General features: G+C 42.4%; 1 protein-coding gene across 1 annotated transcript in view; it reads left to right on the top strand.

The window, feature by feature from the left end:
• The window catches only part of LOC137431133 (uncharacterized), an 88,453-nt gene that overhangs the window by 23,313 nt on the left and 42,640 nt on the right, over nucleotides 1-22,500 (top strand). The window contains exons 5-6 of the mRNA XM_078771507.1: nucleotides 4,355-4,443; nucleotides 14,237-14,459. Coding sequence (XP_078627633.1) covers nucleotides 4,355-4,443; nucleotides 14,237-14,459 — 312 coding nt within the window. The remainder of the gene's footprint in view (nucleotides 1-4,354; nucleotides 4,444-14,236; nucleotides 14,460-22,500) is intronic.

Here is a 22,500-nt window from a genome sequence, read left to right as displayed (position 1 = left end):
ATGGGAAGGGGGGAGGTGGGAGAGGTATAAAACATATGGACACGGCCAGGACTTCCAGGAAAGAAGTTGGAATTTCAAACAGGGTGGATCTGGGGTGAATTAGCGGGGGTAGAAAAGATCAAGGTTTTGGATGGGGGAAGATAAGAGATGGTGGTGAACAGCTGTTTTAAAGACCTGGACGGAGGAGTGGGATTGAAGAGAGTGAGGGAGTTTGTTCCAGAGGCGGGAGAAAAGAGGAATGAAAGAGTGAAGGTGAGCAGAGAGCCGAGATTTCGGCAGTTTAACCATCAGAGGGTTGCTGGCAGATCTTGTGCGACCTGTAGGAATATTTGGGGGACAGAACTATTGGGGGACAGAGACGGAGGATGCCCAGTCGGCGACTGGCTTTGGAGGCCAGCTTGGAAATGTGGTTTTCCCAAGAAAGATCATGGCAGATAGTGAGACCCAAAAGCTTGAGCGACAGAACTTCTTGGAGAGGATTGTTGGTTTGTGTTTGGAATGAAGTGGTCAAACAATATACTGGAATTTTGTGCTGTTTTTAAAAAACATTTATTTATCTGATAGGATATTATGCGCTCATAGCTGTTTTATTACAGCTTCCTGTTCTTTAAATTCATATTATGCAGGAGCTTGCATTCTGTATGACAACCGACTGCTTTGTAATGCACATTGAGGCTCATAAAAGAGAGCATATACTCTATATTGTATAAAGTTATCAGATACGGACTTAGGTGTCAGACAGGTATGGGTGGACAAATGAAAAATGATGGGAAAATGAAAAAGGGTGAGCTGCTACCTTTAAGTATAGAATCGGGCAGACAAAAACAGTGTACAACTAGAACGGCACTCAGTAGAGAGCATACCTCCACCTGGTTGGCCATATCACTCAATGGTGAAGAATCACTTAAAAATTATACTAGCCGGATCCATATTCAGATCTTCACCAAAAATGAATCGATTCTTCCTTGTCACACGCACAACCTGTCCAACTAGTTTCGTCCAAATCCATCCATAACTTATTGAGATATCCTGCTATGTATCGTTTTTGTCCCTATTTCCCAATGGTGAAGAATCACTTTAGAAATTAAATAATTCTCATTATTAAATAATTAAATAAAATAAAATAATTAAATAATTAAAAAACGATAGGGACAATCGTTTTTGTCCCGATCTCCCAATGGTGAAGAATCACTTTATAAATTAAATAATTCTCAAATCCGAATCCATATTCAGATTTTCACCAAAAATGAATCGATTCTTCCTGATCACATGCACAACCTGTCCAACTAGTTTCGTCCAAATCCGTCCATAACTTATTGAGATATCCTGCTATGTATAGTTTTTGTCCCTATTTCCCAATGGTGAAGAATCACTTTAGAAATTAAATAATTCTCAAATCCGAATCCATATTCAGATCTTCACCAAAAATGAATCGATTCTTCCTGATCACATGCACAACCTGTCCAACTAGTTTCGTCCAAATCCGTCCATAACTTATTGAGATATCCTGCTATGTATCGTTTTTGGTCCCATCTCCCAATGGTGAAGAATCACATAAAAAATTCTAGTAGCCGGATCCGAATCCGGATCTTCACCAAAATCTAATCATTTCTTCCTTGTGACATACGCTGCATCTCTGCCAAATTTAGTCCGAATCCGTCGACAACTTTGAGATATTTTGTTCACAGACAGACAGACAGCGGTGAAAACATAACTTCCATCCACAGCGGTGGTGGAGGTAATATACCTGCTGTAAATGTTTGCCATTGTGGACAGCACTCTGGCCAAATTACAAGTACCTGCTCGACCACACAAGAGCACTGCATCAGCAACCACAGCCTCACCGAAGTGATGGTGCAACCAGCAAAATGATTTGAAATTAAATCTTGATCAAACCTGCATTTGCCAGATTGATTCAATGTCAATGACTGGGAAATGTATTCCAAGGACTGAAAGGCAATGTACACAATGCATTACTATGACGTAGAAAAAAAAAGTCTTCAAACCAAAAAAGTCTTGCTGTAATCAAAACACCATTGTTTTCATTCAAAGTTATGTTGGTAAATGCGTCAAAGATTCCATGGTTCATTGTACAACTCTTCGTGAAATGTTGTCTACTGGAGAGATAATACAGCCACATTATTCCGGTACGAGCCGAGAACCCATCCTTATGGATGTGTTAATTTCCCGAGAATTACAAACAGGTTATTTCCTCCACAATTGGTATTTTAGTATGACTTGTAATACGCCCTTTCCATAAATATTCATACACACAATTGGGGTCCTCCCCTCACCCCTCACCCCCTGGACTATTACATTTCTTGCTGCATGAAACCTTCCTGTCCATGAGTTTTCAACTCTTTCTGTCCAGCGGTTCAGGATTGCGTAGAGGTTAAACATCAAATTTTACTGCAGCAGGAACACTTTATAATGAAGCATGATGGACACACGGAAGAACGCTTCTCCTTTTCGTAATATACTGGTGCATTACCCATAGGCTGATTATGCCACCCTCTACTCCCCCCATAGTGGGGGACGGGGACTGGGTGAATCGTCAATGTGTGTCCATCCGATGTGTCCATCGTGTCCGATGTGTCCATCGTGTCCGATGTGTCCATCCGATGTGTCGATGATGTGTCCATCATCATCTGATGTGCCCATCATCATCATCATGTGTCCATCATCATCATCATCATCATCATGACATCACAGGTAGGTGAAAGCAACACATATTACAACATATCATCATCATCATCATCATCATCATCATCATGTCCATCATCATCATCATCATGTCCATCATCATCATCATCATCATGTGTCCATCATCATCATCATCATGTGTCCACCATCATCATGTGTCCATCATCATCATCGTGTCCATCATCATCATCGTGTCCATCATCATCATGTGTCCATCATCATCATGTCTATCATCATCATCATGTGTCCATCATCATCATGTCTATCATCATCATCATGCCCATCATCATCATCATCATGTCCATCATCATCATCATCATCATGTCCATCATCATCATCATCATCATGACATCACAGGTAGGTGAAAGCAACACATATTACAACATATCATCATCATCATCATCATCATCATCATCATGTCCATCATCATCATGTGTCCATCATCATCTGATGTGTCCATCATCATCATCATGTGTCCATCATCATCATCATCATCATCATCATGTCCATCATGATCATCATCATGTGTCCATCATCATCATCATGTCCATCATCATCATCATCATCATGTCCATCATCATCATCATCATCATCATCATCATGTGTCCATCATCATCATCATCATCATCATGTGTCCATCATCATCCGATGTGTCCATTCGATGTGTCGATGATGTGTCCATCATCATCCGATGTGTCCATCATCATCATCATTAGCATCATCATGACATCACATCATCACAACATATCATCATCATCATCATCATCATCATCATCATCATCATGTCCATCATCATCATCATGTGTCCATCATCATCATCATCATCATGTGTCCATCATCATCATCATCATCATGTGTCCATCATCATCATCATCATCATGTGTCCATCATCATCATCATCATGTATCCATCATCATCATCATCATCATCATCATGTGTCCATCATCATCATCATCATCATGTGTCCATCATCATCCGATGTGTCCATCGATACTGGGTGAATCGTCAATGTGTGTCCATCCCTCGGATAAACTGGGCGTCCCATCTGACGGCATCCGTGAGTGGACGCTAAATATCCCACGGTATCCTTCATGAAAAGTAGGCGAGCCATCACCGGCACCCTGAAAAAATTACAAATTCCTTCCAAAACCTTAGTCGATAGTCAAATCTAGCCAGCTGGTTCGTGAAAGACTTGAGGTAAAAACTTCCCTTGGCCAACCCCACAATATGGTAATAATTGTGGCTGTTGAAGAAGAAGAAGATTATTTACACTCCCATTGCCTATAAATTAATGTGAACATGTCTTAAAATCAGGTCGTTTAAAAGTTCCCAGAATACTCTCTTTTATGGCCTCATACAATTTATAACAATCCTGACATATTGCCTTTTCATTCCACGTTTTACATGTAAAAATGTTTTCCATAAACCACATCAAGTTTCATGTTTCTGGGAGGACCAATTACCTGTTTTTAGATCCGTATGATTAAGTGCGAATTTAAATGAACGTTATATATGTAAGTGCAATTAACACGCAAATAACATGTTGTGTGTGTGTGTGTGTGTGTGTGTGTGTGTGTGTGTGTGTGTGTGTGTGTGTGTGTGTGTGTGTGTGTGTGTGTGTGTGTGTGTGTGTGTGTGTGTGTGTGTGCAGCTGTGCATATGAGTCAGATACAGAGAGTTTTCATTTGGAGCCCATCAACCTGTCCCCTTCACTCGTAGCGAATCGTATTCTCCAACTCGGTAACGAACATCCCACATGTTATCAATTTATGATTCGCTCACACAAACATCGATCTTATGTTACCGACAATAATGGTTACCTTTGCAGTCACATATGGTTGATTTATATAGGACGTGTGAACACGTAGGTGTGCATATTTGTTTATCGTATAGGAATCGCTACCTGCACAGCAACCACACTCTGTGATGTAGGCCTACTGTCCGCTGCGACAGTGATCAAAAATAGGACCACTGGACCGGTAGCTAATCTGGGCCCTGGCCTAATGTTGTAACCCAAATTTTGTAGCATTCTGACTGTTGGGTCTGGAGAAGAAGATTTTAAAAGAAATTTACATGATTTTCCAAAAAATTGAGGAAGTCGGCCATTTTGGCACACTTCTGGTCACCTGATCCGCATGGCCTCTACAATTTAACATCAGGACCCTGTCCTAATGTTGTAACCCAAATTTTGTAGTATTCTAACTGGTGGGTCTGGAGAAGAAGATTTTTGAAGGAATTGATGCAATTTTCTGAAAAAATGACTACGCCGGCCATTTTGACACACTTCCGGTCACGTGATCGGTATGATCTCTGCAACGTAACATCCCTACCCTGGCCTAATGTTGTAACCCAAATTTGGTAGCATTCTGACCGGTGGGTTCGGAGAAGACGGTTTTGAAGGAATTTGCCAAGTCTGCCATTTTGACCTACTTAAAGTCATGTGACCGGAACGACCTTTGCAATCTCGTTACCAGTCAAGAGCGGAACCTTGCTGCCAAATTTCAGCTGGACCAGCCCAGTGGTTTGGCCGGATAAGTCGAAGTAGGAGACAGACAGACGGACAGACGGATGTTGCATGATGACGATACCTTATCTGGAATTCATATTCCAGATCAGCTAAAAATGGGGTCACAAAACTGCCTGGCAGGGTTGTTTTTAATCTATTGCTATATTAAAACTAGAACGGCAATCTTTGACGTCACGACGTCGACTGATATGCTTCCGCCCACATTATTACATCATTACAATACTTGGGCCAAGTTTGATTTAAATCCATTCAGCTGTTCTCAAGTTATGACATTTCTACCTGACATTACCTCTGACCTTTGACCTCTTGCCCCCCAAATTTAATCAGTTCATGTTTACATCATTATACATATCTGTACCAAGTTTTAATTTAAATCCCTTTTAAGTTAAATCCCTTGAGCTGTTTACAAGTTATCACATTTTTACCTGACATAACCTCTGATCTTTGGCCTTTGACCTTGGGACCCCAAAATCGAACAATTTAATCTTTACATCATTGTACATATCTGTACCAATTTTGAATTAGATCCCTTTAGCCGTTCTCAAGTTATAGATCTATTACAGGCTTTGACCTTTGACCTCTTCACCCCAAAATTGAATCAGTTCATCTTTACATCATTATACATATCTCTACCAAGTTTGAATTCGATCACTTCAGGAGTTCTCAAGTTATAGATCTATTACAGACTTTGACCTTTGACCTCTTGACCCCAAAATCTAATCAGTTCATCTTTACATCATAATACATTCCTGTACTAAGTTTGAATTCGATCACTTCAGGAGTTCTCAAGTTATAGATCTATTACAGACTTTGACCTTTGACCTCTTGACCCCAAAATCGAATCAGTTCATCTTTACATAATTATACATATCTCTACCAAGTTTGAATTAGATCCCTTTAGCCGTTCTCAAGTTATAGATCTATTACAGACTTTGACCTTTGACCTCTTGACCCCAAAATCTAATCAGTTCATCTTTACATCATTATACATATCTCTACCAAGTTTGAATTAGATCACTTCAGGAGTTCTCAAGTTATAGATCTATTACAGACTTTGACCTTTGACCTTTCACCTCTTGGCCCCAAAATCTAATCAGTTCATCTTTACATCATTCTACATAATTGTACAAATTTGGTCAGAATCTCATCACTGGTTCACAAGTTATCGCGGTAACAGGATTTTTACCTAACATGATCTCTGACCTTTGGCCTTTGACCTCATGACCCCAAAATCTAATCAGTTAATCTTTACCTCATTATACATACTTGCACCAAGTTTGACTAAGTTCCCTTCAGCCGTTCTCAAGTTATCGCCGTAACGAAAACCTATCACGGACGGCCGGACGGACGGACAACCTGAAAACGTAATGCGTCCGGCGACTTCGTCGGCCGAGGCATAAAAAGAGTGATATTGAGGTCCGATGGCAAACAAATTTGAATATTTCCATTTTGTATTTTCTGTGTGCAAAACCATCACTTGCGCAGACAAACTTACTGCAATGGATGTCACTATTAAAACAGCTCAGCGAGCCCCATGTTCCACACATAGTCAGGATCACTATGTCAATAAATTATATTTCGTTCAAAATCATGGTAGATTAGCAAACCTATACATTTTTGGAAAGGCTATAGCATAAGGAAACTAAAAATCAATGTTTACATTTGGAGAGATACCTGTATGGCGGCCATTTTGGATTTTCAAAATGGCCACTGTAAAATACATATTTTGTTCTATTTCTGCCTCTAATTACCCTAAAAACTTTTAAAAATATACTAAACCTATATTTTCAGGGACAAGAAATCCAATGAAAGTATCAAATTAGTGCTATGGGGAATGGTAAGACACGAATCAAAGGTTTTGAATTGCAAAATACTGTCTTTATATTCGCGATAAGTTGCATAATCAAATACATGTTATCATTTTGTACAGGCAGTTAATAACATCAAAATGTGTCACAATAATTCATATCACCAAACATACACAGGCAGTCGGCAAAATCATATATACACATGCAGTCAGTATAACTTCACATCTACACAGGCAGTCAATGGCATCAAACATACACGATTACAGAATATGCCATTTAGAGTTCGTCATCACTGTCCTGTGTGTCGTATCCGACAATATAGTCCGCATCGTTTTCGCAGTCCGTTCCACACAAGCAAAGGTCGGTCAAATTGATTGGCAAATCGAATTGGTCGAATGGTCGATCGAATCGAATTCGATGAATCGAATCGAATCGAATCGATCGAATTTGTCGAATGGTCGATCGAAGCGATTGGTCGAATGGAATTGGTCGATTGGTCGGAATTGGCAAATGTAAACATTGATTTTCAGATTTTCCATGTAATAACGTTTCCAAAAATGTATAGGTTTGCTAATCTACCATGATTTTGAACGAAAAAACATAGTGAACCTGACTAACACCATATCCCTACCACCTCAATGCCAACTTGTGAGAAGTGGTGAGGCCATCTGTGCCATGAAATCAAACTGTCACAATGCTCATGTCCAGCTGCACTTTTGTACATTTGAGGAAGTCTGTCAGCCAAATGAGAAAGTGATTTCCCCAAAGGTCAAAAAACTTGGAGAGTAAAGGTCAGGATGACAAAACCGTGTAAAACGATTGATATATGTTGAGGGAGAACCTCGACGTACAACGTTAGGTTTCGATCCTCCATTAATTGCTGTGGTTTCAGATAATGATGCAACCAGCATCGACAGGATGCATACAAAACAACTGTCATTCATATAACATCGAATAAAATTTGAAATCTTTGCAGATGGTAAATGCAACCTGGGGTGAGGACTTGAAAAGGAGTAGGAAGAAAGGAAGAGGTAGTTCATTAGAGAAGGTCTAGCTAGGATAGTTTGTTAGAAATGTAGTAGGGTCAATATACGAAAAAAACTCACCTAACCCCCAAAAAATTGATACAAAAGGTTTTTCAATGGATTCTGGTACCATTGGGCATGCTAAATAACATACTAAACATCTAGTAACATCTGACTTCCGGAAAGGGGTCATTTTCAAGATGGCGTCCAAGATGGCCACCGGGAGCTTAAAATGGCCATATATTAATTATTATTCAACCTAGAAAGGTGGTTTTGGTGTCTAACCCTAGGTTTTAGGGCCCAAGGAATCCAATTGAATCAATAAAATTACCATCAGTTAATTATTTATTGACAAGTCCAAGATGGCATCCCAAGGTGACATCCTGATCCACTAAAATGGCTCTGTCGAATAGTAGTCAACCTAGAGAGATTTTTTCAGTGTGTATACCTGGGTTTAAGGCACCCAGGAAATCATCAAAATTACTTAAATAAGCACAAAGTAATCAGGTAATCCAGTAAGCCAGGTTTACCAGCCCATTAGGCATTTGTTGTCTTATACAGTTAGTCGCTATTCATCGTCATCCTCCGACTCCTCTGGAAGAAACTTGTTATGTGGATTGTCACATTCTTCAAGTTGGCACGGTCCACAGGCAGTAGTACATGGTAGTCCATATCGTCTACAAGAGCAGCGGAGTGTCTTGCAGGCAGTGGAGCAGTTACAATGAATGACCTTCAAGAGACTGTCTGGAGAGCGTTCATTCTTGACATAAGTGGGACAAACTGATTATCCTGCAAATATACAAATAATATACTTATTCCTTTTGAGATGAAAATAAATTGTTTGTCAGATTTTTCAGTCCCCCTCCCCAATATAAAATAGTCTGTCCCTTGCCATAACCTCTCAAGCTTTGTACAAACCTTTGTCTGTAATGATCACTGAATACTGTGGACTGGAGTCACAGGTGGCAGTGGTGTAGACACATTACACTCTTATCTCCAATCTGAAACACACACTTGGTTCATTAGCTGGTGAGTCGGAGGATGACGATGAATAGCGACTAACTGTATAAGACAACGAATGCCTAATGGGCTGGTAAACCTGGCTTACTGGATTACCTGATTACTTTGTGCTTATTTAAGTAATTTTGATGATTTCCTGGGTGCCTTAAACCTAGGTATACACACTGAAAATATCTCTCTAGGTTGACTACTATTCGACAGAGCCATTTTAGTGGATCAGGATGTCACCTTGGGATGCCATCTTGGACTTGTCAATAAAAAATTAACTGATGGTAATTTTATTGATTCAATTGGATTCCTTGGGCCCTAAAACCTAGGGTTAGACACCAAAACCACCTTTCTAGGTTGAATAATAATTGAGATATGGCCATTTTAAGCTCCCGGCGGCCATCTTGGACGCCATCTTGAAAATGACCCCTTTCCGGAAGTCAGATGTTACTAGATTTTTAGTATGTTATTTAGCATGCCCAATGGTACCAGAATCCATTGAAAAACCTTTTGTATCAATTTTTTGGGGGTCCAACCATATATTGACCCCTCTAATAATTCAGCTGTTAGGGTTTGTCAGATTTATTGTTGTTAGGGTTAGGGTTAGGGTTGTTAGGGTTAGGGTTAGGGTTAGGGGTGAGGTTCACAAGTTATCCGAGTTGTTGTTAGGGTTAGGGTTAGGGTTAGGGTTAGGCTCTCTGCCTCTCTGCCTATAAATAATGTTATAGGCTCTCTGCCTATAAATAATGTTGTCAAGAAGGACATTTGTATCTGTGGAGGAAGAGGGTGGAGGTCGGATTCAGAAGGTACTCTTTGGGATGCAAGTTTGCTAGGTTTGGGGTGGGGTTGGGAATGTAGATTTACAAGAAAAAAAACAACATTATTTAGGTGCCCAGCTTACTTGTGAGCAGTGCCCATTGTGGACCTATCCATAGTGAGTGAATGAAGTGAAATGGTCCACAAGTTGAAGGCTGACTGAACAGACTGTCACCAGATGTTGATGGATGGAAATAGAAAAGGGAGCTAGCTCATCTTTAAAACATGCACAGTGGTAATCTATGGCTTCTCTGAAAATGGTGACATTGATTGTGCACATTGTGGAAAAACTGAAAGACGCCTTCATTGAGAATGTATTTCCAAGTAGAAAAATTAATATTCCTTGTAAGCAATAAATGCTTTAATGTAGGAAACTGTGAACCAGGGTTCAGAAATGGTCAGGGAACCTGGAAACAGAAGAAGAATTGCCAAAACCGAAAATTTTCAAGTGTTTGTTACTTGCAAAATCGAAGATTTTTCAAGTATATTGGTCGGTTGTGTTTGTGGTTCTGTCTGTCTGTTTGTCTGTTTGTGTGCTCGTTTGTTTGTCACTCGCCTACAGGTCACAATTCTAAACCGATCGTCATGAAACTTCAGCAAGTTGTAGAGGTCGTCACAATTGAGAAGCCTATTGATTTTGAGGTCAAAGGTCATGTGGAGGTCAAGATTCTAAAATCGCCATTTTTCATCCGATTGACTTGAAAATTGAACAGCATTTGTATATTAAGTCACTAAATTGGAAAACCAACTATGTTTGAGGTCAAGAGGTCAACTCAAGGTCAAACTTCCAAAATCATCAATTTTCATCTGAAAACACATCAATTTTCATCTGATTGAGTTGAAAATTGAACAGCATTTGCACATTGAGTCACTAAATAGGGAAACCAACTATTTTTGAGGTGAAAAGGCCAAAGGTCAACTCTTGGTCAAACTTCTAAAATCCTCCATTTTCATCTGAAAAATCGTCACTTTTCATCCTATTGACCTGAGCTTTGATCAAGATCATCAATTTTAATCTTGATGAAATGAACAATTTGATGGATCAATGGCAACCCTTTTTCGGGAAGGGGTGGATTTTGCACGTATCGTGCTCTGCATGACATCTTCTTGTTTGTGTGTTCGTACGTTACTCTTTCACGACCTGACCATAGCACCTGGAAGTCCCAACTATTTGCGTAGGTACTTCGGAATCTGGGCAAAGCTTTAAGCTATTGCTCATGTTGGTATTAAAGTCCATTTTTAATCCCCCTCTACCAACTTTGTACACCTTGATTGGGCAATATTTGCCAATTCTTCTGTACAAAACTGTCCAAGCTCCGTCAAGTTGCATGGGGAGCGTTGATGGACAGCAATTTTCAAGTCATTCCACAGATTTTCGATTGGATTTAGGTTGGGGCACTGACTGTGGCACTCAAGAAGGACATTTATCTTTTTGTTCCTTCGCCACTCCAGCGTAGCTTTGGCTGTGTGCTTTGGGTCATTGTTATGCTGAAAGGTGAACTTTTGTCCCAATTTTAGCTTTCTTGCAGAGGGCAGCAGGTTTTCCGATATTTATATATATATTTTTTCTGTATTTCTGTATTTTTCTATACAAGTGCTCCAGTCCCTGCTGATGAGAAACATCCCCATAACATGATGCTGCCTCCACCATGTTTCACAGTAGGGATGGTGTTCTTTGGGTTTTGAAAGGGGGTGTAGAAGGTTGTAGATAGGCACTGTATATATAAGGGAAGCAGCTGTAGCTTGTAGCTGTAGCACTGTATAATGCCAACATACTGTACCTTCAAGAATCAATAGATTGTGCTGACACGTGTCGGTGAACTGTTGTTTCTTTGTATTTGTTTCGTTTAGGAGTTTAGGATAGAGTTGAGATAATCTGTTTAACTTTGGTAGAGTGTCTAACTTGGTAATAAAGTTGTAAGTCAGCTAAAATTACTGCATTACACAAAAATGACACAAAAACAGATCCTCTTACCTCCAGGCCTATTGGCTTACTTCCAATTCGAAGCAATATCATGGAATCCATAATTTCAGCTGACATCCAATGCTTCCTTTTCTCCAATGGTCTGATCTCATACCATCAGCTCGGTTTTTGACACAATTCACCACCCTGGACATGCCTCTCACAACAATGGAGGGAAATCCTGAATTTCAGAGAAGAGACCAGGGCCGTCTCGTGAGCATTGTGAGCATATATTGCTTACAATCTGGCACTCTGCCCTGTTCTCCAAACTCTCTGCCTATAGCATCCAAGACCACCTCGCATGACTTAGCGACTTCTTCCACTCTCACTGTCAGTGTCTGGCTCTCATGAAGATTCACGAATCTCTTCTCCCTATCAAGCTTGAAGTGCCCCGATGCAGTGTCTTGTGCCCAGTCCTATTCTAAATGTTCATCACCGATTTTTCTGACTCTGAAAAATCCTCTTTATCTCTTTTCTGATGACTCCACCATCTGCTGCAACATCCCATATCCATCAGACAGGCAAACAGTAGCCTCTTAACTCTCTGCACACCTTGATAGAATCAGGAGTTGGTCCAATACTTGGAGTATGCCTTTCAACCCTAACAAATCTCACACAATCACTATGTATCCCTGAAATGGCCATCTGACTATCCTTCCCATCTAGTTCCTTCACAACCTCTTGAAGAAGTTCAGTTCCTTAATCTTTTGTGCCTCACTTTCATCCACAATTTATCTTGGACATACCACATATCCAAGTTGGCCTCCAAAGCCAGTTGCCTAATTGGTATCATCCTCTATCATGCAAAGATTTTCATTGGCAAATATCAACTTTAACAACTTACAAGGCCTTAATTTATAGCTTAGCGGAGTGCAGCTCTCCTCCTTTGGGCGGGTACTTTTACCTCACAGCTTTGAAATGTTGATGCATGGAGACAAAAGCCATGGAAATTCTTGGAATATCCTGTGATTATGCTGAATCTCAGGGTGTGATGCTCCTACATTGCAGTCAGATTGGTGGCTTCTGTCTTCGACCACCTCTTTTTTTGGTCTCGCACCCTCTTGTCTTGGGCTTGTTCGAGAGAACTGTCCGGGGCTATACAATAACAACAACAACAACAACAACAAATTCCTCAGTCTGTTCAATCTCATTCTTAGCTTGCTTGTGAAGCACCAGGATGACAGTTTATAGCTGGGCTGGGATTCAAACCCAGGCTAAAGACAGCTTAGAGGTGAATGGGCATACCTCTAGGTCAGATCCTGCCATCCCGAAAGCCATTATAGTGTTAATTTATTTCACTTTGGACTCAAAATATCTCATTATCTTGCCAAAACGAAGTTTTTGCAAGATGTATTAGTCAGCTTGTATGTTTGTTTTTTTGTTTGTGGTTAATCATTTTTTTTTCACGTTTAGATCACTCTGTAGACCACAGTTATTATTGGAAACTCCTGTAACTTCGCATATCAGAGTCCTATAGAGATACCCTTCAGCACACAAAATTTTGAAGGTCAAGGTCAAAGGTCAAGGTCACTTTGCGGTCAATCATGGAGGTCAACGAAACCCTTATTTTTTGAGTAACTTTGATCGGATCGTCTCCAAACTTCATGGGAATCTAGTATATGGTCCGGCGCTCAGCTGATTAGTTTTTGGTGGCGATCGGCCTTGACCTTCATGGTTAGCGCTGGAGGTCGAAAATTATTGACCCCAAGGTCAAATTTTGAAATCGTAGGTACCATATCGAGTAATACCTCATATGAATGCCCTTGATGAGTGCTTCCCAGATCTGTAAACAGTTTGACGCTATGACGTCATTTGATGACGTCATGACGAAAAAACGGAATTTTCATGAAAAAATTATTTCCTCAGTTCTCATCAAAATCTTTCAATATTTCATGTGCGTTGGTCATGAAGACATACTATTCACCATACGAAATTATTAAGGTCAAGGTCAAAGGTCAAGGTCACTTTGCGAAGTGAAGCTTTAGACATTTATAGGTCAAGGTCAAGCTTTAGACATTATATAAATGACGTCATTTGGTGACGTTATAAGGCAAACACGTATTTTTCAAGGTCACTCTCTAGAACGATTATCATCGGAATATCTCGTGGGCAGACATTCCTCAAAGAGTCGCTTCTAGTGGATAGCAGTTCTGTTCACCTCAGTGTGACCTGAAGCAAGTCACTCATGTTCACATTTTGACAAGATACGGTTCACCCTGTGGGTGACATATGTTTATTTTTGTTTTTATTTAACATTAAAATGCTATTTAATTTATAACCTCTGTCTTAGTTTACTGCATGGCCTATTGCTTCTACATCTGGCTCACAGCAATTAATTACAGATCTTTCTAGCACCGAATTGGCTTTGCAAATGTCTTTTACCTAGGAAAAAGAAAACCACAGCTCCATCTTGTTCAGCATCCTTTGGAGACCCCAGAAGAGCTCATGGTGGAGGATCTGTTCCAGCATGCATGCACCCTTGGTGCGAGCTCTGCCAAATTTGGAACTCCCAGTGTGCTTGCCTTACAGCGGGCTCTACGTCTTGGCTGTCGGAAGATGCCACATAACAGCGCAGACGAAGTGTGGCCGCAGGTGTACATCTCTGACAAGTGAGTGTGAATTGCCTAAGGCCTAAGTGTGAACACGTTGCACTTGCATCCTCATCTTGAATAGTTGTTTCCTTGTTTCACATTTACACCAAACAATATACAGACTTTGAATGACTTAAGCTTTTACGTCAAAAACAATTTGTCTTGCTGGTAATGCCATACCTTTAAGAGCAAAACAGTCACTAAGAGACATTTGTCGATTTGAGCTTCTATAACTGAGTCATTAGTGCAGTTATTTGTAAAAAGGATAATGATACTGGCCTCTCCTAAATATCCCCTTCTATGTCCCTAAATGGTAAATCTGTCTTCGTATTGTTGTGTTGATGGTATTCATAAAGGATAGGCGAAATAATTTTCCAAAGAAAACTTGTACCAATAGTCAAATTTCAAAATTTCCAACATCTTACATTCTCCTGTAAGAGGTTTGATGTTTGCTTAAGTTAGCTACATGTATCAAGCTTCAGAAAAGACATATTGTGTTGTTTGGCACATGTCCAACGGTATGGTTTAGAGGTAACGCATTTACTTCTCGGCTCTCGTCTGGGTTTGATTCTTCGCCCGAATAAAAACTGTCACATCAGAGTTTCACAGGCATGCATCTCAAGGTCTGCCATCCCTTGGACTGAAGCTGGGTATCCCATCTGCTATCATTCGTTAGAGGATCTTAAATATACCACTGAAGGAGTCCGGGCTCCAGCAGAATACGGACAAAAGGATGGCAAGGCACAAACTCGTCCGAGAAGATATTTATTCGTAAAACCAACTCGGGAACACTGAAAAGCCCGTTTATCGGGCTGCATTATAATGCACAACCAGAAACCGAAACCGAAAGCCACGCCTCTCAAGCGAGGCGTGCTTCGGTGGTCACGTGATCAACAGGTGTAGCTGATTATACCCGCACGCGCGGCACGCTTTGGTGGTCACGTGACCAGCCACTCTGGCGCCGTGGATCCCCGCCGGTGACGTCACCGGCTGGAGCAAGGAGATTCTGATGCTGGTCTTGCTTGGGGGACCCATGGGTCGCTACACACACACCCCCCCAGAATGGACTTGGTCCAGGGAGGTCAACCTGAGGGGTCCGGATGACCCGACCGAAACGACCCCTGGCCATTCGCGGGGGGGGGGGGGGGGGGGTCCGGTGTGGTGGTGGGTGGTCGGACGGGGGGTGCAGGCAGGGGGGGTCCGGTGTGGTGGCGGGTGGTCGGACGGGGGGTGCAGGACGGGGGGGCAGCCGAGGGGCCGGGCAAGTCCTCGGGGGAGGCTGCCGAGGTTCCTCGCGGGCCTCCCGAGGTTGCAGGTCGCGGGTGCAGTGCCGAGAAGGCTCGAGCGGTGCACGCGAAAAGCGGGTGAGCCAACCGAGGGGCTGGTCAAGGCCTCTGGGGAGGCTGCCGAGGTTCCTCGCGGGCCTCCCGAGGATGCGGGACTGGTCAAGGCCTCGGGGGATGCAGTGGACGGGGGGCGGCCGAGGGCCGGGCAAGTCCTCGGGGGAGGCTGCCGAGGTTCCTCGCGGGCCTCCCGAGGTTGCAGTTCACGGGTGCAGTGCCGAGAAGGCTCGAGCGGTGCACGCAAAAAGCGGGTGAGCCAACCGAGGGGCTGGTCAAGGCCTCGGGGGAGGCTGCCGAGGTCCCTCGCGGGCCTCCCGAGGATGCGGGGCTGGTCAAGGCCTCGGGGGATGCAGTGGACGGGGGGCGGCCGAGGGCCGGGCAAGTCCTCGGGGGAGGCTGCGGAGGTTCCTCGCGGGCCTCCCGAGGTTGCAGTTCGCGGGTGCAGTGCCGAGAAGGCTCGAGCAGTGCACGCGAAAAGCGGGCGAGCCAACCGAGGGGCTGGTCAAGGCCTCGGGGGAGGCTGCCGAGGTTCCTCGCGGGCCTCCCGAGGATGCAGGGTCGGAGAAGTAGTTGCGGTTGTAGTTGTAGTAGTAGTTGCGCGAGGGTGACGAAGCGGCCGTGCCTTCAGAGGGTCTTGGAGTAGGCTCGCCCCTCTGGTCGTAGAGGAGGAGCCGAGCGCGGTGCGCGAACCTCATAGTCATGGCCGTCGTCGTTTCCGAAACTCCGGCATTTCGAAACCGCGTTCGAAACTGCGCCTGAAGCCGTGCGGGAGAATGCGGATTCTGATGCTGGTCTTGCTTGGGGGACCCATGGGTCGCTACACCACCACAAAAAATCTTTTCTGAAGAATAGGCAAATTATTACCGACATCCAGGCCAGATTCCTTTCCAAATCAGCTCAAGTAGTATGTTCGGCATGCTGAGCCAGTTCATGGAAGATGAGCCAACATTACCCTCACCCAACCCGACAAAAAAGGTGGGATTAATTGTGCCAGCTTTAAGGAAGTAGTAGGATAGCAGTGTTGTTTTATTACACATAGTCGACAATATTGAAATAGTAAAAGACCCATCAAAAATGACAGGTTGGAACAGTTTATTCGACGGTGCAGCCGCGTGAGCGTGCCAAAGTCTGAAGCCTTGGCCTAGTGTCAGGTGTGCTTATATCTTCTTTATTTATTGGACATCGTACGGATGTAAATGAACACTCGTTTTACTCTGCTCATGTTGTACATCACGTGCAGCGGATTTCACCACCCTGTGCCTTGTATTTATTGTTTGTTTGTTTTTAACACTTCTGTACACCACCCTTGAGGCTCGGTTTGCAAGCCACCGTCTACAATTCCAAAGAAGAGACATACGAGTAAATACTCTTTTATGGAAAATGTTTTTCGAGTTTGTTTTATCTTCAAAAATAGACCATAATGAACACCCATTAGTGTTAAAAAATTGGCCTTTAAAACCTACCCTTATGAAGGGGGACAGACATCTGTACAAACACACAAACTGACATTGTGTTTTATATGGTAGATTATTATGAGGAGAAATTCTGGAAAATGGAGTTGAACATAGACAGAAATATATAAATTATGAATTTTGAAGAAATTTAAATAAGCTGTTTGATGTCCGTGCTTTTATGGTTTCAGGCCTATTTTCTGGTTATTGTCAATTGCTCAAATTCAGTTGAAGGAATTTTACCTAAATGTCCGTAATAGGACTCAAAATATATATCAGAAAAAATGCTTGAAATTGTACATGAAACATTGAAACAAACAAACTGTCCGCTCGGTCCCAGTGAACAGATCAAATAGCATATTAACCAAATTGCTCAGTACTGCTCTCACTTTTCATTCATTTGCACAGGAATTATTTGTTAAAATATTGTAGTCACTTCTGTGATTACAATATACAGTACTGACCTTTAAGCACCAATATTTCTGGTTTAGAAGTATGAATCTCCCTGTTGTTAGAATGTAAAGCGCTGCACATAATTCACATCTCTTGTGTAAAGGCTGAAGCACAATTAGGCCTGTTGCTCTCACATCACAGACAGGTCGGTAGCATCTCCATTATTTACCATCTCTCCACCCCTTCGACCTGCCCCTAACCTATCCAAGCTGAACAACTTGTATAGTAACGCAATCCTGGTTAAACCCCCCAAATCCAGGATTACACACCCCGTGACATATGACCTTTAAAAAATGTACACTCTGCATATGTATGGGTAGGGGATCACATTTGTGAAGTTTCGTGTTGATCGGATAAGGTTCATTTTTCTGTCCAAGATGGCTGCCAAACCACGTGACCTATGACATCATCATGTTCAAATTATATGCAACAATGGTGTTAGATGATATTTGTAAAATTTTGCATCGATAGGGTAAGCGGTTTCAGAGATGTAATTATTTAATATTTTCCTTCAATCCAATATGGCTGCCACACCATGTGACAAATGACGTTTTTGTGGTAATCTTTTAATCGCCATGCCGAGTCAATGATTTGGTGGTTTGGGAGATGTTTTTTCATGGTTTTAGGTTAAATCCAATATGGATGCCAAACCACGTGATCTATGATGTCATAAATGTAACATTTCAAATCAAATGTGTCATAGATCATGTGCAAGCAATTTCAGATTTTTCGGATAAGGAATGAGATTAAACATTTTTGGCAGGTATACCACTTCACCTATGATGTCATCATTATCATGCTTTTGTTCCCCATTGTGAGTACTTGACAATGTGCCAAGTTTCAATTTTTTCCATTTAGCGTTTTTCTGAGAAATATTTTTTTAATTATTTGCATTTAATCCAAGATGGCTGCCACACCACGTGACCTATGACATCACAATTATACTAAAAACATTCTGCATTGGTGTCGCTCCTTGAAAGTTTCGTCTCAATCGGACATGTGGTTGCTGAGAAAAACGAGGTTTAGCCCGGACGGACGGACGGACAACTCGAAAACATAATGCCTCCGGCGACCTTTGGGGGCGGAAGCATAGAAGCTACAACAACAACGCATGCTGCACGACAATGCGATGCTGCACGACAATGCGATGCTGCACGACAATGCGATGCTGAAATTCCACACCAACTGCTTTACAATTACATGAGCGAAGTAGTTCAAGGGGAATTCGAACACAGTGTAGTCTACCAATCAATGTAGTCAATGATCTCAAACCTGTCTACCCATCAGTGGCTTCACTGAAGAGTTTAATCAAAAGACAGCAAGTTGTACAGTATTTCACAAACATAATGCATGTCTATCTGTGAGTCTCAAGTAGGATGTACAATGAAGTGAAACAGTGAAAAAGTGACAAAAAGGATATTTTCTGACACTTAGTTGTTAGTCTGCCCCCCCCCCCCTTCCCCACGGAGCAGGAGAAGGGGTGTATGTGTGTGTGTGTGTGTGTGTGTGTGTGTGTGTGTGTGTGTGTGTGTGTGTGTGTGTGTGTGTGTGTGTGTGTGCAGGCCATAATATTTTTCTTCTTTTTGTAGAAAATCTGAAAATGTTGAAAATTTTCTCCCTTCCCCCACCCCTCCTCCGCTCCCCTCCACTTTCTCTCTCTCCCCCCTTACCCCCACTCATTTGAGTTTTTGCCCTCAAATTTTCAACAAAACGTTTTAATGAGAATATGGAGAAGACCAAATAATAATTGGGTCAAAATGTCAAAAGGCAAAGTCACAGGAAGTAAAAATAGAAAATAGTAAAAATAGCACACAAGGTCTGCCTATAACCCACTTCGGGTGGAACTCCCAAAAGTACCTCCACCTTATTAACCCATCTGCTGTGCAACACAAGATAGCCGGGTTTTGTAATCACTTCCGTATTTCTTTCTTTATTTACCAGTAGCAAAGGTATCCAGCGTTGCTGGGAAATGCAGAGTCATTTAGCTGATGGGAATAATAAGAGTAGAGGGAGAGATTGGAAGGGAGGAGAGTGGTGGGAGGGGAGAGAGAGAGAGTGGGGGTGGTGGAGAAATGAGGGGGAGGGGGGAGGGTGAGGGGAATGGGAGGGGAGGGAATGGAGAAAGGGGAGGGGAGTTGAGGAGAGAGAGGAGGGAGGGAGAGAGAGAGTGGAGGGGAGGGGAGCGAAGGAGAATGAAGGAGGGGTGGGGGGAGGGAGAAGGGAGAGGAAGAGGGGGAGAGGCATGGGGAAGCAGGAGCAGGAGGATGGGGATGGAGGAGAGCAGGAGTGAGCAGGGGGATGGAGAGGGGGAGAGCAGGAGGGAGTGGGAGGACACTGAGAGGAGGGTAAACGGGGATCAGGACGAGGGGTGAGTGGGGAGCAAGAGGAGGGGGAGTGGGAGCAAGAGGAGGGGGAGTGGGAGCAAAAGGAGGAGTGGGGAATTTGGCATGTGTATGCGATATTTCAAAAACCGTTGAAGATTTAGCTTTCATATTGCACTGATCTATTACTCATACCACCCAAAGGGCGGGGGACCAAGAGTATCAGCTCCTTGTTACAATATTAAACAGACATAATGTTTTACCACTTTGTGTTCCAAGTGAATCAATTATTAGCTTTCCAACAGTGTCATTTGTATTATCCTACAACAGGTGGAACCATTTAAAATTAAGAGCATATCACACACACACACACACACACACACACACACACACACACACACACACACACACACACACACACACACACACACACAAAAGAAATATCAAGAAATATACACCAACAACTGGGAGAATGACAAAATGGCAGGAGAATACAAAAAAGAATTGGACAGAGGGGGGCAAGACAAAGAAGGCTCATTGGAATGGCTAAGAAGAGGTCAGCTCAACTAGGACGGTGAACGAATCATAATAAATGCCCAAGATCAAAGACTCTACACCAATGGATTTAAAAATCTGGTGGGACTGAGCCAGATGGACAAGTGTAGATTCTGCAAGATAGAAACAGAGAGTACTAGTCACCTGCTCTCGGGATGCAAAAAACTATTGTCAGAACAACTTTACACACAACGGCACAACAAAGTATGCAAAGTGATTCATTGGCGAATCTGCAAAAATTTAAACATCCCAGTACCAGAAAAATCATGGAAACACGAACCAAGGACAATCATTGAAAATGAGGACGTCATGCTCACGTACGACCTGATGATTCCATCGAGTGTGAACATAGAAAACAAAGCATTGCGTCCGGACATTGTACTCAGGAACAAAAAGGAAAAGACAGCATTGATGATTGAGATATCAGTACCCAGCGATTTTGGCCTAAACAACACAGAAATCAAGAAAATGACCATATACCAGGACCTCAAAAATGAGGTCAAGAGATGTTGGAAGCTGAAGAGCATCGAAATTGTACCAGTGATAATTAGAGCAACAGGAATGATGAAGAAGAACCTCACTGAGATTTTGAAAACCATCCCCAGAAATATTACCACAAATGAACTACAACTGGAGGCAATCCGGGGTTCGGGGAGGATCCTGAAAAGCTGAACAGCTTGTTCCATGAACCGTGATCCTTTACTGAAGCGGAGGTGGATACTTTGGGTCCTGCGAGGACTTTGTTCCATCTCCTGAAACACGCAAATGGAGATAACAACCAGCGACACACGCACACACACACACACACACACACACACACACACACACACATAGGCATCAAGAGCTAGCACGGGCCTCGGGGCAAAAGCCTCGCAAAGTTCCCCCCCCCCCCCCACCCTCTCCCCACCACTCCCCCACCAATTTTCTCTCTTTTTAATCTTTAAAAATGACTTTTTAAAATGAAGATCCTAAATTATAACAGCAACAAGCTCATTAACAAAGCAAAATCAGAGCAGCAACCTTTTTAGATCACAGTTTGCAGTCGTGGTCAAAAATATTGTCATACTTGAATTTTTTTCAAATAACTCACAATTTTCTCCAAAAATAAGTTGTAATTGACGAAAGTATTTGGTCTCCACACTTCTTTATTTCACTGTTAATATTACAGAACCTTTGTTTTTGATTCAGAACTTAACATATCCTTTTAAATCAGAAAATAAAAAATAAATGGCATTGACAAAATTATTGACACTCCAGACCTAATATTTAGTAGCACAGACAAAATAACTGCAGTTAAGCGCTTCCTATAGCCATGAATGAGCTTCCTAAACCTCTCTACTGGCAGTTTGGCCTACACAACTCTTCTTGTGCAAACTGCTCCAGTTCTCCCAGATTTGAAGGGTACCTTCTCCCAACTGCTGTTTTCAGATCTCCCCACAGGTGTTCAATGGGATTTAGATCTGGACTCATTGCTGGCCACTCCAGAACAGTCCAGTGTTTTGTCTTAAACCATTCCTGGGTGCTTTTTGAAGTGTGTTTGGGAACATTGTCCTGTTGCAAGACCCATGACCTTCGACGGAGACCCAGCTTTCTGACACTAGGTTGAACATTCCGCTCCAAAATGCCTTGGTAATCTCCTGATTTCATGATGCCATGCACACACTCAAGGTACCCAGTGCCAGAGGCAGCACAGCAACACCAAAGCATCACTGAACCTCCTCCATGTTTGACTGTAAGGAAGGTGTTCTTTTCTTTGAAGGCTTCATTTTGTTTTCTGTAAACATAGAGATGATGTGCTTTACCAAAAAGCTCTAATTTGGTCTCATCTATCCACAGGACATTCTCCCAGAAGGATTTTGGCTTATTCAGGTGTGTTTTGGTAAACTCCAGTTGGGCTTTGTTATGTGTCTATCTCAGCAGTGGGGTCCTCCTGGGT

Source organism: Myxine glutinosa, chromosome 1 (assembly GCF_964187855.1).
Source record: "Myxine glutinosa chromosome 1, kmMyxGlut1.1, whole genome shotgun sequence".
In the NCBI taxonomy this organism is placed as follows: domain Eukaryota; kingdom Metazoa; phylum Chordata; class Myxini; order Myxiniformes; family Myxinidae; genus Myxine; species Myxine glutinosa.
This window is presented reverse-complemented; position numbering and strand designations above follow the sequence as displayed.